The sequence below is a fragment of the Branchiostoma belcheri genome, unplaced genomic scaffold, assembly GCF_001625305.1.
Source record: "Branchiostoma belcheri isolate BF01 breed outbred unplaced genomic scaffold, Haploidv18h27 scaffold33, whole genome shotgun sequence".
NCBI lineage: Eukaryota > Metazoa > Chordata > Leptocardii > Amphioxiformes > Branchiostomatidae > Branchiostoma > Branchiostoma belcheri.
Genome location: NW_017803943.1, coordinates 1,576,298 through 1,597,248, shown reverse-complemented (window position 1 = coordinate 1,597,248; position 20,951 = coordinate 1,576,298). Strand labels below are relative to the sequence as shown.

Sequence of the window (20,951 nt, the reverse complement as noted above, 5' to 3'; positions counted from 1 at the left end):
ATTTTGATTTCCAGTGGTTTAATTACAGCGAATCTTTTCAACAGGGCTTTTTTTTGCTGGAATATTTTGTATTATAGTTGATATTATGGACCTCTCACTAATAATGTATCTCTGCCCCAAGCAACACAAAACAGAATTCCTGTGGTGCACCACAAAATGGCTGCCTTCTACACGTACTTCCTTTTCTCCCCAAGAAAAATGGCTGTAGGAATGTGTTTAAAACATAACAGCCGAGCGGGAAAGGAACAAAATATGTGAAACCGGCAATGTGGTCATTGCTTTCATGAGAATGATGGAAGCTGCCCATTATGGTCAATTTAATGCCATTTTACAAAATTCATCGGAATTACGCTCGCTAATGGACAAGCCGGCCCGATCACCTTCGGCACGCGTCTAGACGCTATTGATCGTCCGCACGGCAAAATTCCATCTCATTACCCGCTAAATCCAGCCTTCATAAAATGCAAAGCGGCCATTATTTATCAAATATTGCACCGGGGCATACCGGGTGCATAAAAATGCGAGAGCCAGATCGCTATACATGCCTGTGAGCAATAGCTCAAGCTGCTACCGTCAATAGATAATGCCGTATCATGCAAATGCGGCCCCCAGGGGGGTGTTAGAATAAACTTGGGTTCATCTTTAGCGAATTATCTTCATGTGCAGCCGGCTGGATCTCTCGTAATTAGACATCACGCGCTCTCAAAGTATGACTGATGAGTTTTATCTCACCTAAACCAGATGCTGATTTTTTTTCAGGTGCCTCTTTCAAAGGAAAACATTGTTTGTTGCAACAATTGTGACTGTAGTTCCCTTTTCGTTTGGCTGCAATCGATGATTATGTGCAACACTCAAGGCTACATGCTTTTGGCTGCCATCATTTACGAGGTTACCAAAGATTATTGGCCAAATTCAAGGCCAACTGATGTCGAAATTTAGATGGCTCTTTGTTCTGTTGGCAAATTATTGGATAGCCATGGTTGAAATTTCATTAAAAAATCACCTATTTTCTGTCATGTTGTACTGTACACTGGTATTTTGTACAAATATTTAGTGTGTACAATGTATGATGTACATGTATGTATGTATGTATGTATGTATGTATGGTCATGCGAGGAAATATTGAGAAAATAAGAATCATTGGCATTTTAAAACATTTTCTGGACATCATAGATTATAATCATGCAAATTATCATTTTTACAACATACTGAATCGATTGCTGACAGGTACAAAGTCTTGGGTGCAGTGAACTTTTGGAGTGGGCTGGAGGTCTAGAAAGGTTATAGCCCCGTGGGATATGGCATTTAGTTTCTCGAAGCAGGGATTTGATGATTTCATACATCAGTGTGCTAGCTTGGCTGAAATTTTTTTTAAGCTGTCCCAACTGTGTTTGACGTAACATCAAGTCAAGCATGCAATCCTAGGGGAGTCTCAGTACATGAAACACTATTTCCTGCTTTTTTCGAGGCAAATTTTGCTGGTAGTCTGAGATGAGTTCAATGACATCTCTTTCTGTATCTTTATACACTGATTTTCGTCTGTCAAAGATGACAGATTGGGCAAAATATTAGTCCGTCGTGAGCAGAAATATTCAGTGAAATGACGAAAAGACAGACATCATTGATAGAATCACATAACTGACACTGGACATAATATTGTTTCAGTTCTGTATGATGTATTTCGATACTTTCAAGTCTTATACGTTGCAAAAAATCTACAACATTGATAATGCTAAATTCTATACATTTGTCCTTGAACCAAATACATATTTCATAACACATCACAGTTCACAGCTTTCCCCCATACTAGACAAGTCTATAACCCAAAATCTCCTTTTTGAAGTCTATATTGCAGTGATGACAAGCTGTTCATCTCTTTCAAAACCCCTCTCATATGACTTTGAGGCAGATCGTCTATCACTAAAAAGGTCTGTAACCCTGCCACTGGCACAGTAAGCAGTTTGCAGTGTGAAATGCTGGTGGTTTAGTAGGAGGCCTGAATTTTTTTTTCGTCATCTCAATTTTGGTTGTTGCAACATCAAGTCGCACGGTATTGCACTGGCAGTGTGACAACACTATAAGGAGCAGGGGGCATGCTCCCTCTGAAAATTTTGAAATCTTGACCTTCTGAAACCGATATTTCCTGTATTTTGAGGCGGGTAAATTTTACCGGTTGATTAAGCTTAAGTTGATTACAATTTTTCCATATCCTTACACACCTATTTTTTTTTAAATCAAAGACGACAAATTGGGCAAAATTTTTCTCTGTCACGAGCGGCAAAATTCTGTGAGATGATAGAAAGACAGACGCTGGCTAGAACACTGATCACTCGGATGGTTGAAGCATTGGTCTTCATCCCACTTATCCATCAGTGTCGCACTGACTCATTGGGATCAAACTTTCCGCTAAGCCAGAAGATCTGAATACAGCAGAGTCGGGCGGGCTTGGAACTTTGATGAACGTTAGAGTTTCAGCTTTCATCTTCTGCAGGATAAAGGACCAGACAGGCAAAACTTGACGCAGTTTCGGACTCCGAATGGCCAGCGAGATTTCCAGGTCGCTTGAACTTGGTATTAAAGATCCATTATAACGTGAGCCAGATGACTGTAAACTGGGTAATGTCTTACATGTGACACATGGAGAGACTTAGGTTTGGGTAGGGAGCTCCTTTCTAGATGGGACATTTCCAGTGTGACAGTTATAACGGCTTACGGCAAATGGGCTACGCGCACAAAGGACGGAGGATCGGTACAGAGGATAGACTCAAAGTGCAGTTCTAGATAGCAGTAACTCTCGGGATCAAGGAAACAGCCGACAACTGGCACATTTTATTGCTGGATCAGGTTCTCTAAAAAGTCAAGGACCTGTTGTACATGGCTTCCTTTTGTCTTCGTAACGGCTGTCTTTTCAAAAGCCGTTCTCGATATCTGTTCCAAAATCACTAGCCGGCGCACGGATGACAATGAAGTTACTTTGAAAGAAAGCGATAAAACATCTATCAAAATAGATGAAAGTGATGCCGAGGAGGTTGAAAGAAAAAAATCATTGGCAGGCATCGAAGGATGCCATAAACAACATGCAAAACGGGAGTATTATGCTCCGAAAGGATGGGGCCGATGCTGTGGAGAATTGAGCCTTATGGCGACTTCTTTCATCTTGGCATGACATGACATACAACTGGGATAAAGAACCAAGATCAAGTCCTTAGCGTAATGCCGAGGGGAAACATAAGACATGGTCATAAGATCCTTGCTGGAGCCGGCCCGAAATCAAGACATATCCGATGACAGCAGGGTTCTTATAAGTTTCTTAAAATGGCCGGTAGACTTTCTTAGATTGATCTCGTCCCACTGGCTATGCTTTTCAAGATACGACCGAAGTCACAAACGAAGCCTACAAGTGACCTTAAGACATATCTGATGACGGCACTGTTCTTACAACTTTCTTAAAACAGCTGGTAGAGTTTCTTAGATTGATCTCATCCCAGTGGCTATGCTTTTCAAGATACGACCGAAGTCACAAAAAGAACCCTGTATGACCTTAAGTATCAGTGCCGCCCTAAGAGGTTAATATCTTCATTGCGTATAGTGTAAGACGAATGACTTTTCATGGAACGAGCTGCATGTTTTGTTGTTTCAGGGTCCGGCGGAGTTTTGTAGACCATATTTTATGGTATAAGCTTTGACCTTTTGGTAGCTTGAGGGCCAAATAAAATGGTGGTACCTTGGAGTAAATTCTGAAGTTAGTACTCCAAGGCTTGGCTAACTTTTATGTTCATACTACTATGTGCAGTATTTACAGGTTCATTGTACCTGGGAAATTCCACTAGCTCTTTTTGACAAGCACGACGAACATTGGACTACAGCACATTGTCCCGTCCTAAGGACTACATGCCAGGAAAGCCACAACAGCCCGGATTTGAACTCCCAACCTCTTAGTCCAGAGGAAGGGTCTGAAATTCGCGTTTAATTCAGAATCTGGACTAATTCCCATATCTCAGCTACCTTAAATCTAGATGGGCTAATATCGTAAACTAGGGGTAAAAATGATGTAAGATATACATATCAGCAATCTAGGTCCCATTGGGAATTAACCCAATTCTGTAGAACTCTGGGAACTGGAGCCAAAATTCTGGATCTGGAGCCAAAATTCCAGGCACTAGAGCCAGAATTCTGCAGAATTCTGGCTTCAGTTCCTTGAGTAGTATTCTGCAGAATTGGGAATTAAACTGGACTTCCCGAATTAAACTGGAGGCTGTTTCCTGTGTTCTTACCGCTTTCGAAGCAGGCGTCGAAGATGAGGTGTCCCCTGCGTGGCTGGGAGTTGTACCCCGGCGGCACCACACAGAACTTGTTAACATTTCCCACCACGGCGTCCTCAGAACAGTCATCACTTCCTGTGGACACAAGACATCTGATATTTAAGACTCATGGAAAGTTTTTTGAATCTGTGAGTGAATGTTATGGAACTGTAGAACTTTGCAAAACTTGCATGAGAACATTTATATTTTCAATATCAATGTTGGAAAACCGATCGTACAACGATTCTTCACTCAGGTGTCAGATCATGGAGCCAGAAAAGTTAATATGTCCCTTGCAGGGGTCCATTGCAAAAAAGGCTAGTCAGCAGTTTTTTCTAGGGTCGGTCTGCTTTGTTATTAGAAAAATACCAAAACTCATTACATGTATTTGATTGTATAATATACGAGCTCTAATGTTGTTTTAGTGTTGTTTAGTTTTATTCTATACTTTTTTCTACTACATGTACATATATGTTGAACAGCTGTTGCAATACATTGTACCAATTGTACAATTGTCATGCAATAAAGTTCTATGTCCACATTATCCATACTCTCAGGGTACTAACAAAACACTACTGGCATGACATTGCTTAAGCACTTCACAAAGAAAGTTTTCATCAAACTCTGGACAACTTTTCGATCCGTCGTGGCTTGATCAAACTTTCGGGAGCATCTGCGATCGTAAGTCACCTCCGGAAAATCCATCCGGGGATTCGCCCGTCCCAGATGCTCCCCGGACCCTAATGAAAATATACGGCGCCCTAATCTCCCGCCGCTTTCCGAATCGGCCCGAGTAATGGACGTGGACCCGAAATCAAATTTCCCGACTTATCCCGAGGAGCAATATGTCAATTACGCAGGGATGTTTTACATAACGCCGCAGATCAAAAGTCCATTACAAACATCAGGACATGATGCCGAGAGCCTCTCCCAGGTGTTAGTTTGGAACCCTAACGGATCCGCGTCCCACGATCTCACGCTCCCGAACGTGTGTACAAATGACTCGGGAGAACTTTGATCCGGAGCGGTGGTAAATTCTCGCACCCACATGAGAAGAAGCGACGGGACTTGATGATCCATGGAGGGGAGCTAACAGCAGAGCAACCGGATATACTATATCTCTGTCAGGAAAGCTCTAACAGTCCTCGCAAATCATATACCACAGTAGGAAGTTCAGCAAATGTTAGAGCGGGTTTTGACACACATTTTCGCATGCACTCCTCTATGGAGGGGGGCTAACAGCAGTGCATGTGATTCTACTATATCTCTGTCAGAAGAGCTCTTACTAAAAGTCCTCACAAATCATATACCACAGTAGGAAGTTTAGGAAATGTTAGAGCAGGTCTCGAGTCTCTCGGCAGGTAACGCGTTTAAAATTACCTGCACCTGGCAAATTATATCTGCACCACTCAGTATTTAGGAAGTTAACTATGAAAACCAAGCAGATGAGTTCTAACAGTCCTCGCAAATCATAATATTATCATACTACTGTAGGAAGTTTAGGAAATATTAGAGAAAGTTTCGACACACTTTTTTTCTGCATACCTGCACCGGTGCATTGAAAATTACAGGCACCAGCAAAATTTTACCTGCATCACTCAGTATTTAGGAAGTATACTATGAAAACCAAGCAGATGTCAGGAGGGAAAGCCTGGGGGAATAAAACAAGAAGACAGTGATGCAATTCTTTACCTCATGTAACCTCAGACACATAAACTTTTACAAATATTTCATGATATCTATTCTCTGTTAGAAAGAGCTCATGATACATTACAATATTATTGTACAACTTAGTAAATGAGTCCAGCCTTATTAGCCAACTAAGGTGACCAATTATTTGAGTCACACATTGTCATCACACTTACACCACCCAACCAGCTATTCCCGTCTTGGCCCTCGGCCAGCTTTTTAAAAGGCATTTCTTGTTTATTATGGAAACAACGTCCAACTGGAGTTACTGTGTATAATATCAATAATCTGCTACAACAAAGGAAGTATGTATAATGTCAGTACATATTACTGTCATCAATTGTGTTCGACTCACTTTAAGTAATCAGTCTTGACAAAGTCTCAAGGGCTCTTACCAGATGCAAAGTTACTTGACACCAAGTACAATGCATGTTTTGTATCAAGCAAAGTCCTAGATACAGTGTGTTAATACATGTACCATAATTTCCTTGTATCAAAATATCAAATGGTCTTACATGAAAGGAACAAAATAAGTTTTACAATGATTTCCGTTATCTTTCATTAATATTTAATAAGTGTAAGAAATCAAATACTGATGTGATATTTGTAAGAGTAGGAAGACAAAGAATATCAGAAAGCACAATGTTGTAGGCTAAACAAGACACTACAAATGTTCATTACTTTTACAAATACTATTTCCTTTGTACTCTACCATTAGTACTGTAAAATTCAGTTAAGTTTGCACCACTAAAATCTGGATGAAAAAAATCAGTGAACATCAAGAGTCAACAGAGAATTTCTTTGAACGAATTGCAATTGTAATACAGTAGAAGATAGAACATACGTCCACAGTGTACACAGTAACTGAAAACTTTAAAACACAGCAAAAATGTCCAGATGTACAGTAAATACCAAGACAATGGTGTCAGCTCCGTGTACCTTTTATCAGGGCTACCAGAATGTCCTCAGTGGAGGCGTACACTTTGATGGGGCTGTCCTGACCCAAGGGGTCATACCGTACCCCCTCTGCACCCCTGCACGGACACCGGTTCAACGGTCGCCAGCCAGTTACCGACTTCTTCCCCGTCTTCCCATTGGTCTTCCCTTCCATCTTACCTGCTCAGGTAATCTCTAGTCTCACCTGGACAAGTCCATTCAAAATTGGAGGTGGGGGGCACCACTTGTTTCTTTATAACTTGGCAACTGTAGCCTGGGTGCCAGACGCTGGTGTTTCACAAGTAATAGATTTTAGGCAGTAGGCAGATTTTTGGGGGAGAGAAATCTAATATCTGCTTCCAAAAGTATCCGCCCAAGCCCTTTATCTTTCATGATGGCAAGAAGATAATTACATGTATATATATTAGAGCCAGGGTGCCAACTAGGGCCTGGTGGGGCATATGGCTTCTATGGCCGAAGGAGATTAACACTCCCTTGCGAAAGGGGCTGGCACCCAGGCTAGGCAACTGTTGCCTTGTAATGTTAAGTTGCTTGCTAGACAATGTTGATGTGACAGTCATTACTTCTTTTCTTTCGACCTTCTGGTATTTGGAAGATTGCCCTTGACTTTCTTCTGGGCCATATTTTTGTCCTTGATTGATCGCGTTATCTTATATAGCCGTGCTCAAAGGTCACGGAATGCATTCTTCATAAAGGCTGACTTTCTGAGAGTTTTTCTGTCAACTCTCTAGAATGAACATTCTAGAATTGAATAATAGCGATACTTCTAAATTCAACGCAAAAGAATCTCATTATATGGTATAAACCTCATTTGGCACAACGAAGTGTATTTTTTGGTGGAAATATAACCCATTCATAATGCATTACATGTCTATTCTCAGTCTCCAAATACTGGGTGTATATGCACCTTAGTACAGGTAAAAATTGAGCTGTGCAGGTATTTCTGATGTAGGAAATTATCACAAAAATGGCAGAAAATGTCAATATCAGGCAGATTTCCTCATTCACAATATGTTTCTTTTTTGTTTTGCAACCCTGATGCATTGGATGCCTTTTTAACTTCTTCACAATCATAAACTTCAATTGAAACCAGTTTTTCTTTTGCAAGGACATAAACACTGTGTACAATGGTGCAATCAGCCACTCAGTTTGGAGTAGAATCATTACATACACAGCCAATAAACTACACTCATAGTAGGAATGACGATGTGACGGTTGGCTAATAATTGAACATCTCCACGATTGGCCGGCAGCTACAATAACTAACGAACTTGCGTCTGCGGACACCATACAGGTTCCTAACGAAATTAAACCAGATGGAAGGCTGGGCCCACTCCAGGCAAAGGGAGGGGGTAAATAACCTCATTAAGTGTAATGATATAAGAGTCATTAGGCCACACCAATTTAATCTGTTGGTTCTCAGATTTGACTGCTTCATTAAAAAAAAAGATTTCAGACTCTAAATCAACTCCAAAGTGTTAATTTTTTTATGTATCAATGCAGTGGTTTCACAACAAGTTTACAATTCATTATTTGAATTATAAACCAGTCTGGTAAGTTGACTTCATGGCTCCTGTCAATCGTACATGTAGCTTTTGCTTTGGGGCTATCAGAGGATGCCTAGGTCTTTTTTTTTCGCCCTGTCACTTCATGTTTTCTCTTAAACAATCTGAGAACCAACAAATCAAATTGGTGTGCCCTAAAGCAAGTTAACTAACTTTCAAACAATAAATTAAATCATTTTAGTATAGAAACTGGGAACTTCCAGAAAATATCTGTTATCCAAAGATTTTGTCCAGAACTAACAGAAGAGGAATACCATGCATAATTCCCAATATACAAGTCTTTTCTCTCAGTGCACGTGGATTGAAATTAAATTCGTAGTGACATGTTACAAAATTAGCCTCATAATGTACTAATATTGTTTGTTGTTATATAGCTGTTGATACTATAAGTTATACCTAAAGTACAACTGTTAACAATATCTATAATAGTAGGAGTCCATCTTGAAACATTCAGTAAATTTAATACCAAAGCATTTGCAACATAAATATTAATTCATATTACAGTTCGTAAATCTCATCCACCTATCTTTTCCCATAACATCAATAGCAAGAGGTAACAATTTCAGACACATGTACCATGTTTACTGCTAATCAATATACATGCCCTACTTAATAACAGGTAAACTGACAGGAATATTGTTCCTTTTCCGTTTGGCCATTGATATCCAGAACAATACAACTATTGGAGATATTGTGAAAGGGTTTAGGGTTACAGGTGTGGGTATAAAGGATTGAGAATTAGGGGGTTACAGTGATGTAATAATAATGTGGATTGTAATTCTGGGTAGGGAATTGCGCTACTGGCAGGGCTCTCCCCAAGCAATGAAGCCAGGGTGCTCCCCCTCTTCCCCAAATTCTAGAATCTCTCCCAAAATGTTCAAATTTAGGGTTTTCTCTTAGTATTTACATGGAAATTCGCTGATATTTCATCAACCGATTAGGGAGCACCTCTCCCCTCAGAATTTATGGGGAGATCCCTGACTGGTACAATGTATATACAGGGAGGAGGAGGAGCAGCAAATGATAATCGTGGAGGGGAGAACGGAAAGGAAACAGGTTACCCCTGGCAACCACCCGTCTCCCCTTCTTCTGACAGCGGCACCTGGCACCTGCGGAGGCCGAGAAGCGGCTGTCCACGCCAACAGCTGCCAGGCAGGTGGCCCAGATGGAAGGCATGGCTCCCTCTCCGCAGGTGTTGCTGGGTTGGCTCGGGGATGAAGCGGAGACGCTCTGCTGAATAACGCTGCCCTCATTTCGCGGCCCCACCAGTACCTATATTACCCCGACCTTGGTTAACTGTATCACATTATCCGTAAGCAGCACCGCGTCAAGATATTCTACCCATCCTCTCATATCCTTTTATTCAATCATAACAGTTCAGCAATTTTCATTACAGTAACATGCTCATCTTTTTTAAATATATAAAGAATTATCTCTCTTAAATAATATCCTGAGTGACTTTTCAACTGTCTAGGGAAAGGAGGAAAGGAAATAATATGGCACAATCTAAGAAGAATTGGATTTCAGGGCATTTGCCAATTACTCTAAACAAAACATCATCTTTTTTTAATATGTATAAAAAATAATCTCTCTCAAGAAATATCCTGAGCTTCTTTTCAACTGTCAAGGGAAAGAAAGAAAATGACATGGTACAATCTAAAAAAATCAGCAACAATCTTATTTGCAAATTTTATTTGCCACTTGCTCTAAACAAAGCATCATTTCTTTGAATATGTATAAGAAATTATCTCTTTCAATATCCTTCAAGCTCAAGCATCTTTTCAACTGTCTGGGGAAAGAATGAAAGAAAATGATAAGGCACCATCTACATTTGTAAGAAGTATCGGATTTTAGGGTATTTGCCAATTACTCTAAACAAAGCGTCATCAAGCTTTAATGACCTGACTGCCGGCCGTCCTAATGTGGTTTACTTGATTACCGAGCTGCACTAACCAGATTTTCCAGAAACACTGGGGCACGCTAATTGAATTACAGACCTGGACTAACGGCGAAAACGAAAAGAGTTTTCGGTAACGTAATCCGACAATTCTTCCTGCCTTCTTTTTTTTCTTGGTCAGAAGAGAAAATTTGTTCGTTAAGAGAGGAAATAAGGAGAATGGCGATGATGTAAGTCTTGACGAGTGTGGATCAATGGTTACGTGGGCAGGCCATCCCGAAGGACAAGACAGTGACGTGAGACCGGCAGAAAAGAAATCATTAAACAGCGTCACTCTTTCTTAGAATAGCCTCTGAGATGCTGTTATGCAGTTCTTGTTGCTGCACCCTAATGGCAATGTGTTTTTCTCTTCCTATGACGCATGTCTGTCTACCACTGATGTCATTTCCTACATTAAATGTGATATAATATGCTTAAAGGCATGACAATGCAATTCATTTTTTTAGATTTAGGCAGAACTTGAGCAAAAAAAGCCAATGCTGTTTCCAGGACCAGTCCTCCGTTTGCATGTGCATGGGGAAGGGAAAAATATTTCATCTGACTGATTTACTAAAGAAATTGGTTCTGAAACTGTGTGACATAACATTTCAAAGGGTTTGAAACTCAGATGTCAGATCGGAAATTATGTCCCTAAGGCAATGTTGATTTGATTATATTATTACCTTGATTTCCAAAAAAGAATACAGTAAATTGTACAAAGCAGCTGCGAAATGAACAAATATATGTGGTAGATTGCAAAAAAAAATATTGGAAAATGATGAAGAAGGAAACTGAAGAGCCTATCATTCACCATATATACCATCTCTGCATGTGTTAAGTCATTTGTTCAATCTTCGTGACCATGTAGATTTCATAATGAAGGCAACTTTTTTGACCAACTTTTTTATTTGCATGCTGGCATCAGTTTTGGGTTCCCAGAGGATAATCAAATCAGGGGAAAAAAAGGATATGTCGGTTGTCAAACCAGAAACACAACAAAAAGACCTTCCGTTGGAAACTGAGAATCGAGCACAAAACTTTCCGGTACAGTTTGCTGTTTCGCGAAGCACCAAAGTTGAATGAACCTGTAACACAGAACTAGTTCCACACTTGGTTCCTCAGTGCCTTTCCCGTGACCTCTACTACACGATCACACACAAACGTAGCCGTGATAAACGCCAGAGTACGACTGGATAAAGGACCATCACATGACAGCCCACATAAAGTGCTTGATCCCCCCCGACATTAAAACCCAAAGTCCTGTCAGCAATGCCCTCCACCTTGAAACACGGTACCGTTTTAATGGCGCCGTATCGGACACACATCCACGGCGTGAGAATATCGGGCCAGATAAGATTACCGCTACCTCGCACGCCATTACCTCCGCCACGATAAATTGTTGCGATGCGTTCCTTTTAAAGGTTTCGCTCCTCGGCGGTAATGAAGTCCCCCGGGGAGTATCTACGGTACGCAGACATCAGCTCGTAGTTTTGTCCTCCTTTTAAAAGGTGATTTATGTGCCATCACCCAAACCGGCCATTTCCAGCTCAGACCCGCTCCGCTACACTTTGTACACGCCACCTAACAAATGTGCACTACTCCCACAAGGAAGCCGGCGGCATTTTATCTGAGTCATTAAAGCAACGCCATAAGAAAGTTTTCTGAAGGAGTGATGGATACTTCAAGATGTCTTAGCACCGGTATAAAAGGAAGAAAGGGCTATGAGGCATAAAACTGATGACTGTAGCCAAAAAGTAGGGATGTCGTCTTCGATGTCTTCTTCCCTTGGTGTGCAATTCTCTTTGAATATGATTACACCATATATCACAAGAAGACTTAAATGCTACAGTGAAAATCATATACGTTATATGTGTATGTGTATAACTTGGTGTACTCTCTAACATAAACATATTACCATTTAAATCATAAACAATAAAATATGATTTTGACTCAACTCAGTTTGCAAGACTTTGTAAATACTCAACAATAGCAAATTTCTGTTTTATTCTTGTAATTCATAATCATAATCATTCATAAACCAGACAGCGCGCGTGTGTGTGTGTGTGTTTGAGCGTGTCTGAATTTTTTCCTTTACTTGTTAAAAGTTTTTTTAAGAACCTGGTACTTTATCTAGCAATGTTTCAGGGTTTGGATGTATTCCAAAAACCACAGACTATCTTGTGCATTTATCAGGCAAGGGTATAGTTCATAATCAATGTTGGCATCTTTTTAAGTAAAATATAAGCTACCAGGCTTAGTCTCACTTAATCTACAACCTGTTCTTTTTAAACCCTTTGTTTATACATATCCGACACCCATATATACAGAGCTGTGAGTTAAGAATGTTACATGGTGTTTCTACAATTCTTCACCTTTTTAATAGCACGTGTAACAAAAATACAAATACATTAAGTGCTTGGGCTAGCGCACGTAGGATCAAGAGGTCACGGGTTCGAATCCTAACATTCCTGGCTGGACGTTGTGCCCTTGGGAAAATTGCTTTACAATTGACTTTCCTCACTCCACTCAGGTGGAAATAACCACCTGACTTTGTATTTATATTAGCTCTCAGGGCTCAAAATACTTTTTTTCTGCATAGTTGCACTTTGTTCTGATGTAACAATGTGGTTCAAGTGCCACTAACTGACCTGTCTAATGGTTTCTGACATTTTGGAATAGCAGTTTGTGCCTTGCTTCATAAATTGGGTTTGGCGCGGGTTTGATTCCCGGTGTCCCGGGACTCAGGGGTTTTCCCTGTTTCTACTGCCTCTAGTGTTTCACTGCTAACATTGAAAATTGCTTGTGTATCCGTGCAGTCGAGTAACAACACGCGAGGGTGGGGAATTCCCTAATAACAGACGACAAAAGGCCAGACACAGGAAGTTAGGTCCCAGAAGTTGACTGGGTCTGTTGGCTGGGTGCCAAAATCAAGCCTTCAGCTTGGACTTGCCTGCTTTCTGTCCTAGGCCCATGGAGAATATGTATGTCAGACCATCTTTTTGCTTGTACGAATAGGTTCACCAAAAAAAAAAACCTCTGAAAATACATACTGGGGGTTTGAAATCTACGAATTCTTATCTTTCATCTGCCATCAAAAATTACATGTTGCAGGTGGCCCAGGTTTCTTCAAGTATAATGAGTATTATTACTGATACACAGAGCTGCAAATGGCTATCTGTTGTCCGACGCCGATTTACGACCCCAAAATCATCCCCGCAAACCGTGTTTACCGCTGTCCGGAAAGAGCAGCAATTCAGCACCACTTCTAACACTTGACAGCTGCGTAGTTTCTGCTATTCTCCAGCTATATGATTATATTTCTGCATAATTCATGATGGGGTAAATACTTCCTGTACCCTTCCCCCCCTCTCTGATTCCCCTAGACACTCACGGGCACAGATGGCCACATTACAATCATCAAAATCTCTATCTGCCAATTGCACTGGGAATATTTTACAGTTATTTATAACAGCAATAGATATAAATATTACATTCATTTTCATACCACTACTTGTCAAAAGCTACCAGCAAATACAACACTTAAAGTACTCTGAAATAAGGACTATAAAAAGGACTAAATCTATAATATAACTGACAAAAAATAGTACACATGTAGATGCTACATGAAAAGTCTACTTGTTTTCAAAACCTGTCCAGTTGCTTGAGTAACAATTTCCTTGACAATGTGTATCATTGACAAAGAAAGGCTTTGCCTTTATTTCATTTCTATCACAGATTTAAAACTCCAGGCCTGTACGATTTTTAACTTTAAGTCAGCAATAATTTGGGGTTTCATAATAATACATAAAAAGGTAGAGGAGTCTGAAGCCCATTTGTGATTTTATGAGCCGATGGTATGAATAAGAAAAGATGGCACAATGCAAATGGATTATATTCGTGGTAAGGGACCATAAAACTGAATTAAATTGAAATGAACTGAGCCAACCTGAGCTGACCTGAGATGAACTGATGTAATTTGATAGACACAGACTCAGATTTCAGTCAGCTCAGCTGGGGTCAATGACCCGTAGACCAAACCAGGTACCATACAGGGCTAGATCCAACTGACTTCAACATCATTATCCCAAGCAAAGAGTCTGTCGTGAGATCATCTTTGCAAACTGAATGCATTTTTGGGATATGTAAAATTCTCCGTATCAGAGTTGTTTCTGTCACAGCCTGTTTGAAAAGTTTATTGTTCTAATCATTCTTATTGTTAAACCATTTGTGACATTGCATATATATGACTACTCTTCCTGGAGTCTTAAAACAAAGTATGATGACCTACGATGAATGTGATGGTGATAAAAGCTAATTAGTCTCTGATGAAATTTTACCCGATTCAGCTAAGCCATTAGAAAGGCAGCTGAACTAAAATTATCAAGACCTACCTACCTAGTACCTACCAAGTTTCATGACAATTCATCCATAGCTTCTTAAGTTACTGTGCTAAACCACATACATACATGTACACACACACACATACCAACGTAACCACAGATACACACTACCCAAAATATACCGGTAATGCTCTGGTGAAGGTAAAAAAAGGTACAAATTTCTTGGAAAAAAATATAAAAACATCAAGAAAACCACCAACAACGGTCACTCTTAACCCCATTATTTGGCTTTCAAAATATGGGAAATTGCATTGAACTTGAAGATTCAAAATTTGCCAATCATGAACCTGGGCTGAGGAAAAAAAATTCCAGCTAGCTAGAGTAAATTATTTTTATGTTACCATTATCATATATACCAGTACTCATTTCTACCAAGTCACAGAACCAATATAGACTAACATGAGCATCAGTGTCTGTGAATACCCACACACAGTCACACACACACTTTTCAAACCAACTGAAGGAAACCGAACACCGCTACGCTCATCCAAGCTGAACAAAACAAACCTGCCTGGAAACACTGTCCTGAGTTGACCCAAACTGACCTGAACTCACTCTAACTAAATACAACTCAAGTCAAGTCACCTGAACTAAACTGACCTGAACCACAACAAAATAAACTTGAGTTCTGACTGAAAGTAACTGATTTGTGCATAACATAGCTCCTCTAACAAAACAACCTTGAAGGAAAAGGCACCAATGCAATTTCAGGGCAGCAAACATAAAATTATTCTGGATGATGAAATCTGCCTGATATTGATATTTACTGCCATTTCTTTAGCACATATTTGTTATCATTTCATACATGAAGCGTTTAAAATGGCCCCAAAACAAGTTATGTTAAGAGACCCTTTATTTTGCAGTACCACTAATAAATAGCAGCTACAACCAGCCTATGATACGAAACGAGTAACTGTTTCATATCATAATTTAGCGACATCGCATTTTTGCCTCACAGACAGTATTTTTCAATTATTTGTTTATCCAAGGGTTTACATGTTGCCATGTCAACGATTTGCTCCTTACACATATGTGTATAAACATAACATTACTTAAGTAACTTAAGTACAACATGGTAAAATTGGTATATGTTATGGGATAGGGTTGATTCAGCTTAGAAAAATTAACTTTGAAAATCCAGTTTTTCTGCCCTGAAATTGCTTCAGGGGTCATATTTATTACTATTCTGATTTCTACCAAAGTTACTTAACACGAATACCACAGCTTAATGCTTAACCTAACAAGGAACGAATATCAGTTTAATATTACAATCATTCTTTTCAGTCATCACTATCAGTATATTTTTATTTTTATTTTTTTATCTTTCTGGTGTCTACCTGCACCAGCTGATGTACTGGGTTTATATATACATGTAGGTATATTTTTTTTATTAGCTGCATTTACTGTTACCACCTAGTATAAAAGAAGTAATGGCAATGGTTCCTTCACAGTTTTTAGTATGATACATGATTCCTAAATTAAGAGTGATGCAGGTATAACCTGTCTGGTGCAAGTCATTTTTATCAGTGTGCAGGCATGTAGGAAAAAGTTGTGCTGTGTAAATGGTGAAATGTTTGCGGTGCTCTCTTTTTTGTATTTTTTTGGCAGTGTCAAAATCATGACACTGTGAATATGTGTGGTATATAATATTGCTGTACTGCAGAATTATTTTAACCATGAACTTCAAACACTGCAAACGCCTCCCTTTCCTTCATAGGCTCATACCACAAAATTATCCCACTGCAATACTAGTATTTCTGTCTGGGCAATCACTCGTGATCTTTATTCACATTTAGATACAGATTCATGTAGAGATACAGATTCATGTAAAGATACAGATACAGATTTTCCAAGTATGATGACCGTGTCAGTCCCAATACCTGAGGTAGTATATACATTTGCAGTAAAATTACTAGTATGCCAATGTGTTGACATACTGGATAGATGCAGACACAATTTCTTTGCTATAGAATAACAGATCATTATAAGCATCCATATTTGCCTCCAGTGCGTATAAAAGTGAACTTGGGGATCTTTATCAGGAGGTCGTTCACGTTCAAGGGCATGGGAGACCGTTCTAACAAACATTAACAGCGAAGCAAAGTGACTTGACTCGGAGTTACAAAGCATATCCTTACCATCTGTACATATATGCCCCCCTCCCCCTCAAACGACCACTAACTACATACATGCAGTGTGCATAATTTCGCATGAGGAAACTATCATTTATCAACTTTTGGTTAAAATCCCGATAAATGAGGAACCCGAGGAAACTATCCGTCCCCTGACTCCCTTTCCATATCTGTCCCCTCCCCAGAAGCTATAATTTATTCCGTTTCGAGGAGACGCGAAGTTTGTAAACAAATCTCTCAGGTGACGGTCACCCTGGTGATTTGGCACCCGTGGCGCCAAAACCGCCGGTTGTCTGTCCCGAACATTCTTATGTTAAGTACCCTGCTGTCGTGGAAAAACAACGGGGACATTCAGGTGGCCCAGGTGGGACACCTGCGAGGAGAAAACGCAAGAAATTTGATCTCAAAACTCACCTGAGTCTTTCTTGTCGGCCATCTTGTATCCCAGAACCAGTTGGTGACCCCTGACCCAAGACCCCCTAGGTGTACACCTTCTTGCTCTTTACTTTTAGATATTTATCAAGGTTCTGTTAGCCACAAACTCATAATATTCTGGGACAAATACAGGAAAAGACGAATATGTAATATCATACCTCAATATTTGTTGGTTTAATTTATAGAAAATAGAAAAATATGACAAGGTCTATTAATTTTGTGTAGTCTTATATCAATGTGCAATATATCAATGAAACGGATGTCTAACATGTCATTAGGTTATCATAAAGTGACGACTGAGGAAATACTAGTATTAGGCAACCACGGAAATTACGGCAAAAAGCTTAATCTTAAGGAAAAAAGTCTGTCGTTTGGAAAAACTTCGTAACAATCAGTTAACATAAATTTCCAATACAACGGCTACTAATTAACATGAGTATGAAAACGTAAATTCTAAGCTGACGTAGGTTTGGGCTGTGCGTCTTTCCAGTTATTCGCACTTTTTTTCAATTCAATTCTTTATTAAGATATCAAACATTACAGACAAACATGACATACAATGTTGCCTGAATGCGTTGATATTTTGCTCTTAGCCTTGAAGATTAGGCAAACTTGGCAACGGATATATTATACAGCAAACAAAACGAAAAGTCGTATAAATTTAATTTTATTCTATTTTATTTCATTCAAGTGGCAATACAAAGCAATCAAACGCGGTTATATTTAACCCATGTGATTTCAAAACCTAACCCCCTTTATTATGTTACATTTTCATTTCTATACTCGACTAAATAAACGTTCACCAGTTGTTACCTTAATTGTTAACTCCTTTCTTTATTTTTTTTCTTTACATTATTTTTTTTACATATGCTGTTAAATTACACAGATTACCGTGATTTTCGATATGAGACTCGAACAGTTTTGTTCTCATGCGTTCCGCACTATAATATGACATTGACTGAACTGACAAATCAGTAGCGTTAAAAACGGGCGTGTTTATTCATGATCAAGTTGAGCTCCTTTCCGAGGCTGGTATTCACATCATAAAATCGCTCATTCAACGTGTCTTTGAACTTACACATGTATATGATCACGAGGCTCGTCTCAAGTAGAAATGCTCTCACGGCCGGTCATTGATTTGTTTTTTTTTAAATTACTGTTTTCGCGATTGCTTAGTCACTAACATTTTCATTGTCGGAGTTCCAAGATGAATTTGGTCAGCCATTTCGGTACATTTCGGATATCGTAAAAAAGCTTTTGCCCGATGGTATCAAACTTAAAGTGACTACATATATGTACTTAGTACTGTACATCCAAGGAGGTTAAATTCAACCTCTTTGGTATCAGCTGTAGAAAAACTTTCCGTTCTTCGTATTGTAACTTTATAATTTATCCGCTTCAATGACCAATTTTCATGACGGGTAATTTGCTTAGCTTTCTTCCTTTCTTCTTATTTCTTATATGTAACCCGTTACATATACTAGTACTTTCTTCAAGCTGTTTGTATGTAAGATACATTTTCGGATACTACAAAGCTTTTGTCAAATGAGACTACAGTTGCGTGATACAATATACATGTACAAATGAAGTGTAAAAAATAATTTCTCTGTTCTTAGTTCGGAGTGTCGTACTGTATAATTTATCCGCTTCATCGACCAATTTTCACGAGGAGTAATTTGCTTAGCTTCGCGCCTTGAATTTGCCGAATGCCAATCGATTATATCGTCCCATCTGTCCGGTCCTGGTCATCACAATGCCAAACACATGCCGTGAACCTGGCGGAACGAGCGCCTTATTCCCTGCAATAGTATCCCTGTAACAACTGCAATAGTATACCGGTTTACCTAATAAACTGAGGATACCTGTTATGAATTTGAAGAAGAAAAAAAGGAAAAAAAGAGACATTTTTGGACAGTATTTTTTTTCAATGCCAAACACATGCCGTGAACCTGGCGGAACGAGCTCCTTATTCCCTGTAATAGTACCCCGGTAATAACTGCAATAGTATCCAGGTTCACCTAAACTGGGGATATGAGTTTGAAAAAAAAAAAGAGACATTTTTGGCAGAGTATTTTTTTGCAATGCTAAACACATGCCATGAACTTGGTGGGTCGAGCTCCTTATTCCCTGTTACAACTGCAACATCTCGGTTTTACCCAAACTGGGGATATGAATTTGAATAAAAGGGATATTTTTAAAGAAATTTTTTGTGCACTGAGTCCCAAACCGTGCCAGAATCGCGGTATCAAGTGATAGATTTTACCGCATGCCGGGCTACATGTAGTTGTTTGCTTGCTTGTTTGTTTGCTTGTTTGTTTGTTTGTTTGTTTGTTTGTTTGTTTGTTTGATTTACTAAAGTAAGTTGGTGAAAGGGGATGTTCATAACGGAAAGACGATTCAGATTAAAAGGGGAAAGTGTAGCAAAATATTATGCCGCACTTCAGTATTACGGTTCAATCCTACCGTCGTATTAAACCTTAATTACTTTGACATATTGTCTGTGATCATCACAGTCTATTACATTCACATTTCTTCCTATTTATTCAGATTTGCGTTAAGAATCAACAAATTTCATCTAGCCCACGCTTCTTTGATTGTTTTGCAACATAACATTATACCATTACATCGGAAAGCAAGTCACTGGTGAGCTGGCCACATGCGGTGCCATCGAGTGTAAGGTTGCGATTTTGGCCGTCGGTGGATGCTCCTTTTATTTTTCCTAGTAGCACAGTAAGAATTTATAGACGGAACTATGTTGCATCTTCACATGACTAAACTTGAATATAATGGTGTATTTCTTTTAGCTTGCGGTGTAGGCAAAGGTATGAGGTATTGCGTTTTTCAGGTGCCGCTAGCTGTTTGTTGGGAGTGCCAGCCAGCAGGCTAATAAGCTTGCACCTGTGGGGTCTTTAGATTTCGGCTGTGAGATGTCGGGGTCATGTTTTGTTCCGACAGTTGCATTTTGACACTTCCGTGCCGAGGGACTCGCAAGCGACCACGACCCGCAACATTGATTGTGCAAGAGCCGGGAAGGCCCAGCCGATGCGCCTGGAGCGGCCCTCCATATGCCCATCCCCGCAACTCACGATTTTTCGGCCAGGCCGAGTACTGCACTGTGTCCGATACAACAAAAACTGTCTCGGCATTGTGTTTTCATAGGATCAAGAAACGACCGACTGACTGTTTTAAGCTATCGGTGGCTTGGAAATTGTACCGTCTAAAAATCTGTTTGAAGGGCGCCATTTTATTGCACTTAAAGAAAATTGTCGTGTATTTTTGCCATTATTTGTGAGAGGGAAAGGAAGGGTTTACATGCGAAACGCCCGTTTAGATGCGGTGTTCGCTGTAGCTAATTTCCCGCCATTACGTCAACGTTTGAGTCGCCGGCTGTGATATCATTCCGCCAAGACCACAATATCAAACACAGTGCCGTTCTCCGTGCCAGAAATGTTTCTCAGAAATAAAACAAGACATTGTACCCGAAATAAAGTCTATGATTTTTTTCACAGACATCCCTGTCTGGTTTTCTGACGAAA

At 39.7% G+C, this 20,951-nt stretch overlaps 1 protein-coding gene across 1 annotated transcript in view; it reads right to left on the bottom strand.

The window, feature by feature from the left end:
* The window catches only part of LOC109475201 (cytosolic carboxypeptidase 6-like), a 79,701-nt gene extending 62,263 nt beyond the window's left edge, over positions 1-17,438 (bottom strand). Inside the window, 2 exon segments of the mRNA XM_019775783.1 lie at positions 4,275-4,397; positions 17,395-17,438. Coding sequence (XP_019631342.1) covers positions 4,275-4,397; positions 17,395-17,416 — 145 coding nt within the window. The 5' untranslated portion in view covers positions 17,417-17,438.
* Positions 17,439-20,951: the final 3,513 nt, after the last annotated feature.